This window comes from Epargyreus clarus, unplaced genomic scaffold, assembly GCF_041222505.1.
Source record: "Epargyreus clarus isolate Ecla_fem2 unplaced genomic scaffold, WU_Ecla_fem_2.2 ptg000021l, whole genome shotgun sequence".
NCBI classification, from domain to species: Eukaryota; Metazoa; Arthropoda; class Insecta; order Lepidoptera; family Hesperiidae; genus Epargyreus; species Epargyreus clarus.
In genome coordinates this window covers 9,275,533-9,287,474 of record NW_027332228.1, presented here as the reverse complement: position 1 = coordinate 9,287,474, position 11,942 = coordinate 9,275,533, and the positions used below count along the sequence as shown (strand labels likewise).

Genomic DNA, 11,942 nt, shown 5'->3' with positions numbered 1-11,942 from the left:
AGGATTACGAAATTATAAATTTCAGATTCAAATTTAAAATATGGTGATGAAATTTGTATCCTTCGTAATTCATATAATTTATTTTATATTTAGAAAACAAACCAACATGTTGCCTTGATATCATTGTAAAGTTATAATGAATAAAATTTGCGCAATACAAAAAAAATATATTTATAAAATTAAGATTTAGATAGATAACTTATCTTGTTCAAAGTCAATGTGTTGACAAGTTTCGGCAATTAGATGTTTATACATCGTAGAGTAATTAAAAGATTATCTTTGCAAATGAAAAGTTTCTGTTGTTTGAAGACGATATTTATTATATGACAATATTGACAGAATATACAATATATTACGCGACCGCCAAAGGTTGGTTTTATTTATATGAAGATCCGTTTAGAAGTCATCGAGTACGGGCGGGCAGGTGCATACGAGATGTTTGTCGCCGTACATGTCGTCTATACGACTGACTGTTGGCCAAATTTTAGTCTCCCCCTTAACGAACGGCTGAAATTGAATTATGTAGATTAATAAACAAACGCACTTTTTACGTAATATTAACTAGTCACTTATTATCAGAGATTCACTGAATAAGCAATGAAAACTCATGTTCAATCTCTTACAGTGAGATCGGAGTTCGAAAGCTACAAACGTATATCATTTTTTAACTTGGTTCAACAAGAAGTTAAACTTTACTGAAATTGAACTTAAACTTAATTTTCGGTCAGTGTGGTATTAAAATATGCTTACTGCTGGAAATGCTGCTTGTTCCCTCGTGTATGGTCTATTCCAGTCTTCAGTAATCACCTCCTCTTGTGTATGTGGTGCCATCTATAGTATAAACAATCATATAATATCATATTTTATGAAACCCTTTGATAAGTAAAATAGAAAGATACTTCAAACATTATTTTCGCAAAAAAATCAATTCACTATAGTTACACTTTGTGTGGTGTGATCTATCTATGTATTTTATTCATCTAAGATGAAACCATATCATATATATCCTATTTCTATCAAACGTACCTTCAAGGGATTTAGTCGTTTATCAATCAATCCATCTTCAATATCTTTGATTTCTTTCCTAATAGTAATAAGCGCCTCGCAAAATCTGTCCATTTCTTGAAGATCCTCAGATTCTGTTGGCTCAATCATGAGAGTGCCTGCCACTGGCCATGAGATTGTAGGAGCGTGAAAACCTGTTACAAATGCTTAATCAATTGAAGTTGTCATATTACATGATGTTATAATTGCACCAGTTATGAAACTTCGGAAACAACGACGCCATAACTATTTCTGTCTTATACCAGTGTCTTGTAACCTCGTAAAATTTTTTAGGTAGTGGTGAGAGAGATATCTCGTAAGACTTAAGTGCTCAGGAGTAAGAAAGCATCTTTTACCGGCCTCAAGCAGGACCTATTGGATATCTTCCAGCAGTAGTGACCAATTGACATCAGGCGTACTGCGTGCTATTGCTACTTCAATTTCTAAAAAAAGAAATATTGTTGCAAAGTCAAAATTCCTGTACTCACCAAAATCCATAAGCCTCTTGGCAATATCACCAGGTTCTATATTAGCTGTCTTCTTAAGATCTCTAACATCTATGATGAACTCGTGCGCGACAAGACCTCTTTCCCCCTTGTATAAAGTCTTATAGTGACCTTCCAACCGACGAGACATATAGTTAGCATTGAGGATGGCTACTTGTGTTGCTCGCTTAAGACCTTTAGGACCCATCATCTAGAAGTAACGTTTGAAGTAAATGGTTTTAGGATACCAAAAAATATGTTTCGAATTTAAATTTTCGAAAATAAATACAATCGTTATGTAAAATCAAATATGAAATTAATTGTATAGATAGTAACTTTAATTAAAATAATATATTTACTTATAGAGTGCTATATTGGACTACTAAATTTACTATTACCTTTATATACGCCCATGAAATAGGTAAAATAGCAGATGAGCCAAAAGGTGCAGCACTAACTGATCCAAAACTGTGAGCAGCGTCGCCCAAGTCAGCCAGGGGGTCAATTACTGGATGTGATGGCAGGAAAGGTGCTAAATGTGCCTTTCTATATAACAAATGTAAATAATTACCTAGTATAAATAATGAAACCAACAGTATCTAATAGCCAAATAAGCAGTGCTAGCAGTCTCCCATTTTAGGGTCCAAATCCCAGGCCTATTTTTGATTGATCGAAATAATGCAAATGTTACAAATATATTCTTTCATGTGACATTTTAATGATCATAATTAAAAAACATCGTGAAGAAACCTACATGCCTGAATGGTTTGAAAAAAATCAAAGTTGCGTGAAGACTATCAACCTATAGTTGGTTAGCGAGGTAAACTAACACTCTTCTTAGGCAATGGGATTAAAGTACTAATCAAATAAAAATATGGGGAAGACAAAACTTACACGCCGATAGGCCCCATACCAGGTCCACCGCCGCCGTGTGGAATACAAAAGGTCTTATGCAGGTTTAGATGAGATACATCGCTGCCGTAGTCACCCGGCCGACATAACCCGACCTTAAAAGTTAACAATTTGGTCATATAAACGAATTTATGATACCTATGTACAGATTTTTAGAAACGTATCAAAACGAACAAATTAATTTGATATTGCTCGTTATTTGAAATGCCTTATAAAATCTCAACTCCAACCTTCTTTAAACAAAAACTCTTCGTAATGAACTCTTATACTCTTATACATGCTCTACCTAATTTTGGTTTACGCAACGGTGACGCATTATTATTCGAGATATAAGCGATTTCGACTTAAATATGTTCAAATTTTTTGTCGCAAGAAAGTTCGTCTGGATATTCTCATTCTCCATACTAGCCAGCTTTAATAACATTTTGACGTTAAAACTTTTACTGAGTATTATGTGTATGCAAAAAATAAGAAAACATGTACAAAAGGAGGTATGCCCGCGATTTTCTCTAAACCTACTCATCCAATTCGGACGACGTTTTGGTGTTTAGCCGCTTATAGGTACCTGTGCGTTCATATTAGCGCCGTCGAGGTACACCTGACCGCCGTGTGCGTGCACCAGCGCGCACACGTCCGCCGCGCGCTCCTCGAACACGCCGAACGTGCTCGGGTACGTCAGCATCAGGCAGGAGATGTTCGCGCTGTGCTCCTCCACCTTCGAAATGTTTTTAATGTTACATTATTAATATACCGACTATTATATTTACAATTACACTATTGATTATATTTTAGCAGATAGATAAAATCCAGATATTACGAGCTGCCAGGTTGAAGATTATTCGGTTTTCCTTGTTGGATGGTCACAATGTTTATAGCAGAACACAGCAGCACTTTATACGGCTGCTATTAGGTAGAAATTGGACTCCTAAGGTGGGTTCTACCTCCTTCACAATATATCGCATGTTTTTCATCCTGTATGGTTTAATACATGAAAGAAAATGATCCCAAATCTTGTACTACACCTGGACTAACTTGTTTTAATAGTAATTTAATTATACTTTATTTAAAAGTTTATATCCTGTCCGAAAACTTAGTAGGTACAAGCATTGCGGTAGAGTCGTTTAGAGTGAAGACTGTACTTTAATATAATCAGTACAATAATTTACCTATTTAATGCAATTATAAAATTAGATTTGAATTAATAAAACAAATATATGCGCCTAGCTTAAATAGATTTTGAACTCCACCACAACTCCAAATGATTTGTGTAATAAATGCACAGTGCCGCGTCACCAGTTTTTTTTTAACTTGGCTAACACGCTACAGTTTGTCTACGTTGCGTATGTGTAATTATATAGTTTTATATAATGTTCAGCAAATAACCAGATCCTTAAGGTGCTCCATGTCGATGTCTCCGTTAGGCGTGACGCGGACCGCGCGCACGCGCATGCCGGCCATGTGCGCGGAGGCGGGGTTGGTGCCGTGCGCGCTGACGGGGATGAGGCAGATGCTGCGCGCGCTGTCGCCGCGGAACTCGTGGTAGCGCTTGATCGTGCGCAGGCCCGCGTACTCGCCTTGCGCGCCGCTGGAAGATGCTCAACTGTTATATCGATGCTCTTTTATATATTTAATATAAGAGTAGCAGACGAACATGCAGTCCACCTGATGGTAAGTGGCTACCACCGCCCACGGACATCTGTAATCAACCCCAGATAGGATTAGATATTCCTACCTGAGGTCGGCCACAGATGCGCCGCTACCCCTGAGGACTAAGCTGGAACGCCTCGGAAAAGTCTGTCTCCCTTGCCACATCATTCAAACCGGAACACAGCAGCGCCTAGCACCGCTGTTATTAGGTAGAAATAGGTGTGGCGGTGGTGCCGCCGGAGTCACGCAGTAGTTCACGCTCACGCTACGCTTCGACGCTCAGAGAATTTAATGACCTAAAGGCATTGATTCTTTACGTTGCGGTAATTAGAATAGCATATAAAGAGCCTTTTCGCTTAGTTTTTCTTTCCAACTATCGTGCTCCAAAGTATCGATGTATGCTATAGTGTACCTTAACTAAGCAGCGGGAGCTTTGTAGGAAGCATCAAAAGTGAAAATTGATACAAACAACTTCAAAATCTGATAATATAGAAAGATCTTATTAGAAAGAGCTCTACATAGAGTTAGTCATAAAAGTGTAATCCTGAAAACTTTTCAAGGTGGCAACTGTATAGCCCTCACATACAAAAGTATTTTAGTGTCAATTATTTACCATAATACCAATATTACCTGTTTGGTTGAAAGGAAACTCTATCGTAGCCTGTAACCGCACAAAGGTCTCTAGCAAGCTCTTCAAACAGAGTATGATATCCTTGGCACTGATCAAGTGGTGCGAATGGGTGGATATCGGTGAAATGTTTCAATGAGCACGGCATCATCTCTGTAGTTGAATTTAATTTCATTGTGCAAGAACCCTAGAATTAAATAATTTATATTAATTTGAAGGTCACAAATTGTTTTACTTATTAAGATAATAAATGACATTGAGATAATGTTACGATAGACACAATTTCGTGTATCTACAATGTAATAATGATTTAAAACTTATAATTTTAAGAAATATAACACCTAATTAATGTTTAACGACTCACGATATATTTGTTTAATTCTAGATAAAAGTTCAAGTACCTAAGTTCAGAAAATTTAGGTAGCTACTTTATGAGTATACAATACATATAAAATTCAAAGTTTCAGGAATTTGTTACTACAATTTACGACTTCAGTTGTTTGACAGTTACTCTATCCGTAAATTACTCGTAATAACCCGCAACTCTACCATGAGTTTACAAAAGTATTACTCGCTAGCGACTGCGTAAAATAAATGTATGAAAAATTGTACAGCGCCTCTGGTGGTTACTCGTAGAACTAAATTCCGTAGTGTGAGCCACTCGTAACGTAAAAAACCTATCGAAATCAAATCGCTAGCGAATGTCATTATGACCTATTGCCATACAAATTCGGTCCCATGAGTGATTAATTTGACAGACGTTGTCAAGAAATACCGTAACGATAGTAGTTATGTTAGTCACTAGCAAAATGACAATAGTTTTCTATTTACAATTTCTATAGTGGCGTTTCTATGCCAACTCATGGTAGTGCTACCGTTCAAATCCATTCAATATATTGTATTTAAATTAGATACACTACAGAATTCGTTCCGAGCTAAAATATCGGAAAAACTGTATGTGAAAAATTTATTAGATAGGGAAGGACGAATTTACAGAATTAGATTATACAAAGTTACATAAAGGTTCATATATCTAAGCTACGATTATTTAAGACTTACCAAAGGTATCATTGAATGTACAAGCGATATATCTTTGTTCTCTAATCTTTTCATATACCGAACAATCCTTGTCTCCGAGTGATGCATATTGAATACGGGATGTGTCAGATATGGCGAAGTTCTTCTGAACGGTCCTTTGTGAATACTACAGGACCTTACATCTCCACTTTGTGCTACCTAACAGAACATATAACTTTATTATAATTATTACAGCATACATAATTACTACTATAAAATTATTATAGATAAGTAAATGGTTCACTACAATTCAAATAGAAAGAAAGCCTATAAATCTTGAAATCACGACATTGTGTTTGTTTTTTTTTTTTATTTTTGTTAAAAATATCTGATTTCATCAAAAATATTCTTGCAACTCTTTTACTACAATTCAAATAACTAGTAAGAGTATCTAAATACTTATTATTTCACATAATTTTACTACCGTTCAAAACGACATGTAATATTCAAGAAACGTCTCATTTTTTATACCTCATCAACTTTCTTGCAGTCAAATATCCACAATAGATCATCAACATCTTGCATAGTGGTGGTCTCATCTAAGGCAACACCGACAGCGCCATCATCGAAATAGCGCAAGTTGATCTTCTTCTCGTGAGCTCTAGCTTTGATAGCGCTAGCGTCGTGCTCCGCGACCGGCTCTATGTAGAGCGTGTCGAAGTAAACATCGTTTGTCTGTTTGTGACCACGTTGCCTGATACCTAAAATAGAAAGAAACGTTATCACCTTCATTCAAATTATTAGGTACTTAAAATATTTAGTAAAGGAAGTAACACCAAAAGCTTCCATAGTTTGTATTATGTACATTATACTTATACATAAACATTAAACTTAGTTACTACTATTGTATTCGGAATTTAACCCGGAATCTCCTGCATCAGTTTAATGACAAACGAAGTACACATACGGCCAGGCAAGATTAGATAAATCGAATACACGTAAAATCTTCATCTTTTAGATCTGAAATTATATCATACGTCACATACAAATATATGAGATTAGCTGTCATGGACATACAAGAAAATATTAGCAAAAAAAATCGGTCTATGCAGCAAATACCCACACAAGCACCTAGAGTCCTTTTTTTTGTTTACGAGGGGGAAACCTTCAAAAGGTACCCTATGCCGTGGAAGCGACACGGGGTTATGTGGGATTCTTATCGCACTAAAACCCCCCGGTGGCCATCCTCGGCGCTGCGTAGAGGACTCCGGGATCTCCAAAGGAACGCAACCGGGGTTCTCTTAGCGCGTTGCCCCGTCGGGCTCTGCCCGGGAGAGCTTGACGCTCGCCACACCATCTGCGTACGACGGTATGCGACCACACATATCGCCGTCCTTCCCGGGGCCGCTGGCCGGGCGGTTCGAGCTCCCACTCTCGCCACCCGCAACCCCGGAAGCCCCTTTTAGTCGCCTCTTACGACAGGCAGGGGATACCGTAGCCCTATTCTGATCCCGGAACTACAGGGACAAAGCACCTAGAATCCTAGACTACAAAAAAAAAGTAATTTACACAGGTAGATGTCTACTTGGCTGGTCTACGTATCTAAAATGTCTAAAAAAAGCTACTTTGTTAATCTACGCGGCTAAATTTCAACAAAAACTGGAATAAAAAGGAAAGTTCACCGTAATCGAGTACTAAAGTAGCGTTGTGTATCCGAGTAGCGATGTCCCTCAGCCCTTGTGGTCCGTGGTACACCGCGTACATCGCCGACATGTTGGCCAGAAGCGCTTGCGCCGTGCAAATGTTAGACGTCGCTTTGTCTCTGCGGATATGCTGTTCTCGTGTTTGAAGTGCTAATCTATAAAAAATATACATTTTTGTACTTTCTAGTAGTCATCGACTTGTAGAGTTTCGTACCCAAAGGGTAAAAATGAAACCCTATTACTAAGCCTCCGCTGTTTGTCCGGCTGTCAGTCTGTTTACCTCTATGGGTGTTATGATAACAAATACTAAAAATAAAAATAAATAAAACATTGGTTATACGGAACCCTCCGAGTGCGAGTTTGACTCGAGTACTTGGCCAATTTTTTACTTTCATGTAAGTAGACATTTTCACCTATATGTCCTATACTATTCCATATCTATTCCATTTTCGCCAAAGGACTACGTTTTAAAAGTATCTTATCGAAATACAAACGTGGCACTGTTGCAAAATACAAATAAGGCTGAAATAATTTCATATTGATGCCTTCATGGTCGAACCACGTAGGGCTCTAATAATCATTCAAGTTTAAAATACGCATTCAAGTTTCCTTATAATATAACGTAACCACGATATGGATGACGTATTTGTTGTAAATACCATTACATTGTTTTCATTTGCGTAGTAGTTACACTATCATAATAATATTTTGATGTTATGACGTTATTAAATGTATCTGTAACCTAAGATCACTAACATATATAGCATTAGTCGTCTATTTAATTACCGCTCAATTTGAGTACAACGTAAAAATGTTCTGCACCAAAACAAAGTTTTCAAAATGGACAAATATTTAAAAAAATTAAGTGTGTATCTATTACGGTTCAAGAGCCCTGTGACAGGCGATACACAGCGGGGTCTTAGTAATAGGGTTTCTTTTTTACGCTTTGGATACGGAACCCTAAATGGATGAAATTTTGTTGATAAAATCTTATATAAATTTCATGTTATGAGAGTTAGTATGGATAGAAGCTCTGAATTTACCTATAAGCGTCTCTGCCCGCAGCATCTCTCGTCACTCCAACCATACGTCCTGGCATCAGACGAACCAAGGCATGTTCAGCAGCAAAGAACCCGGCGTGCGGTCCACCGTAGCCCAGAGGCACTCCGAACCTCTGGGAAGTGCCCACGGCCAGCGCCGCGCCGCATTCCGCTGGTGGCCGAAGCAAAGCCAACGCTAGCAGATCCGTTGCCACAACAACCAAGGTCTACAAAGTCGTAGGGACTATATTATTTGACAGAGCAATTATGAAAAGCAACGAATAGTTTGATTAAAATAACTATTTGCATGCTGGAATATATGTAGAGTCGTACAGTGACCACGACGAAAAGTAAATTAAAAAGTAGCTATCTTGCTTATGCAACTACAGCTAGAACTATTAAACACATATCTAAGTACATTATGTACATGTAGACGTGCAATTTTATTTACAAACCCATCGGCTAATAATTCAAGTAGTAGCAATTTGAAGAATTTGTTTATTTCGTAATTCATTCAATTAAACCCCATATTCTTTCAATAATTAACCTAGACATATCACAGAGACGTCTGCAGATTTTAATTCACAATATATTATTTTTAAAAATCTTACAAACCCCATGTTCCTGAGCTGCTGCAGCTAGGGCAGAATAGTCGTAAACTAAGCCCCTGGTGTCAGGACATTGCAGCAGGACTGCTGAAATGTCTCTCTGCGCGAAGTCTGCCTGCCGGACATCTGGCACCACCTTCACTTCCAAGCCCAAAGCGTCCAAACGAGTTTGTACTACAGCTAACGTTTGGGGATGAAGTCGCTCGGATACCACGAATTTCGTTCTCTTGTTGTGTCTATGGAATTAAATACGACTAACGTATACGTTAACACTACGAACACGCACATTACGAACGCAGTGAAATATTATTAATATGTGCGCTTAAGCAAAGAAATCTACCTATGTAACGAATTACATTTATCTAGATCAATCCATCATTTTCTCGCTACAGACTGGACATTGAACAGTTTAGGTCATCTCATAATCCATCACGGAGACAAAGTATCTATTGGTTTTTGTAGACTTTTCACGCTAATATTTCATGCAAAATAACAGATTATAGTTATTAGATTTACATTGCACGTATATCTAAGACCAAAGGTTATGATACACGGCCTTGACATTTTTAGATAATAAAAAATGTGAGCCGTCACGGGACGCCTGGCAGATGTGAAACATCGACATTATTTTGTAAAAGTAATATGCAGAAAAGAACATATTGTGATAGGAACTAAATATGTCATAATGATAAAATAAAATATTACGATTTTTTTCCAGATAACGATGACTATTTATTGAATTCGATTGCGCATGGCGACGCGTCGCCACACCGTACACACTACTGCATATAGACTGTATATATATACCATCGTATACCGTGGCGACGCGTCGTCGACCACGGTATGCGTCGCCACGCCAGAAATCGGTTTTACGTGCGGCTATAGATGTTTCACATCAATATCTCGTAAAAACATCAAAAAATTTAGTAATTTATAATATTAATCTAATAAAAATTAACAGTTTACCTGTGACACAGAGATAATGCCTCAGCAGCAGCCGTACCTTCATCTAGCAAGGAGGCATTTGCTACGTCTAACCCTGTTAGGTCACTGACCATAGTTTGGTAGTTGAGGAGTCCTTCCAATCTTCCCTGGGCCACCTCTGGCTGATAAGGTGTATACTGAGTTGTCCTATGGAATTCAAACAAATAATTTAATGCAACCAATCCTTCATCAACCACAGAATTACATTATTTGTTTGTAATTCCACCAATTTTTAAGTGGAAACAGCCAAGCATGGCCATTATAATCAACATCGGACAGGGTTACGGTCCCATCTGAGATCAGCCGCAGTGCCCTGACTCCAAATTCGGAACGCCTGGTATTAGTTTATACCCCTTACCACTGTCTTCTAACCATATCACAGTAAAGTATAACACTGTTGTTATTAGGCAGAAATATCTAGGCGGCAATGGTAACTACGGAGTACCGATAGCCCTACCATGTTTAACTTAATAATTAAAAGACTGTTACCATCCAGGATTTTCAAACATGTTTCTCATGATAGTATGAGGCACACAGCAATTGTGATATCCCATTCCGATATAAGACCGCCATATTTGATTTTGTTCAGCAATTTTGTGCACACGTTTAATTAGGTCATATTCACCTGAAAACCGACAGATTTAAAAACAATTATACTTAAACAAGTTATTGATTTGTATTTACTTTAATAAGCTATTCTATTCTTACATTAGTAACAAATGCAGTCTAAACAATGTAAATATGTGATAAAATCTGAAGTCCTTGCACCATGTTAACACCGAATAGGATTCGTAGGTGTATAAAACCGGTAAAAGAAGTGTTTTCACCCCAGAACATTAGGAAAAAACCTTTCAAAAAATTACTTAATACAGAATAACAGACACTGCTACTATAAAGAAACGAATCACATAAAACTGTACCAGCTAAAAAATCATTAAGAAGCACTTGCATACATAATATTGACGTTTTTCTACCTACTCATAGGTTCAGTTATGTCCATTAGTCCATTGAATTGGATTTTTTTTGGAACGGCGTCGTTAGTAAGTTGGTCCAAACTCTGAAAATTTATAAACACTTAGAACTTAACATCGGTATTTCACGCTTAAGAAACCACTCTACACAAATACAAACCTTATATCCCAAGGAATCTAACATTGTAACTATGTCTTGATCCCTAGGACCTATATGTCTACTGGGAAAATCAACCCTTCCCGGAAACAAATTATCGGCTTTCGAACTTTGCGTTGTAACACATCGCTTTGTATTTCGCCACACAACTCTACATGTTGCACTTTCTATGCCCTTACGAGCGTTATTTACTCTACTTTTAAAAAACAAACAACTGCCTAGCCTGATCATTGTGGTAAAATTCCAAATCTGACTTAATAAAACGTCTCGACCATGTTACTGACCGTATTACAAAAGAGATCACAATATACTGATATAGGGGTCAGGAGATTCATAAGTAGGGTTTGTTTTGATAAGAACGCCAGTAAGAAAACTTATTGAACAAAAACATGAGTTGAACTGATGAGCAAACATTATTCGGTGCGTGTTATCAGTAGTAAGGCTGAGAGAATTATTTTTTACTTTGTAGTGACATATAAGTCGGTGGTATTTTTTTTCTTAAAAAATATTTTAGCACTGCAAATGGCGACTTCCCTCTGCACTGGTCCAATCGAGACTGAATAAAAAACAATTGCTATGGGAGATAAAAAAACCGCGCTTTAAACAAGCCGCGGTCAAAATGTAACAATAAATCAGTCGACTGAAAAAGTCACTAGTGCGTGCACTTGTATAGAAAGCAATATGTTTTATATTTTAGCGGTTTCAGTCTTGCGGTTAAACGCGTGCGTTTAATCGCAGTGCGGTCT

At 37.5% G+C, this 11,942-nt stretch overlaps 1 protein-coding gene across 1 annotated transcript; it reads right to left on the bottom strand.

Moving 5' to 3' along the window:
- Positions 1-304: 304 nt before the first annotated feature.
- On the bottom strand, positions 305-11,578 carry LOC140750611 (glycine dehydrogenase (decarboxylating), mitochondrial). The gene is made up of 18 exons (XM_073084261.1): positions 11,200-11,578; positions 11,047-11,125; positions 10,558-10,693; positions 10,051-10,215; positions 9,092-9,320; positions 8,480-8,703; positions 7,416-7,591; positions 6,265-6,494; positions 5,776-5,952; positions 4,719-4,903; positions 3,825-4,026; positions 3,007-3,156; positions 2,424-2,536; positions 1,928-2,075; positions 1,533-1,740; positions 1,027-1,199; positions 751-831; positions 305-507 (listed from the first exon to the last, which is right to left on the bottom strand). The coding sequence occupies exons 1-18, from the start codon at positions 11,425-11,427 to the stop codon at positions 397-399; spliced, it is 3,015 nt and encodes a 1,004-aa protein (XP_072940362.1). The 5' UTR covers positions 11,428-11,578; the 3' UTR covers positions 305-396.
- Between the last annotated feature and the right edge of the window lie 364 nt (positions 11,579-11,942).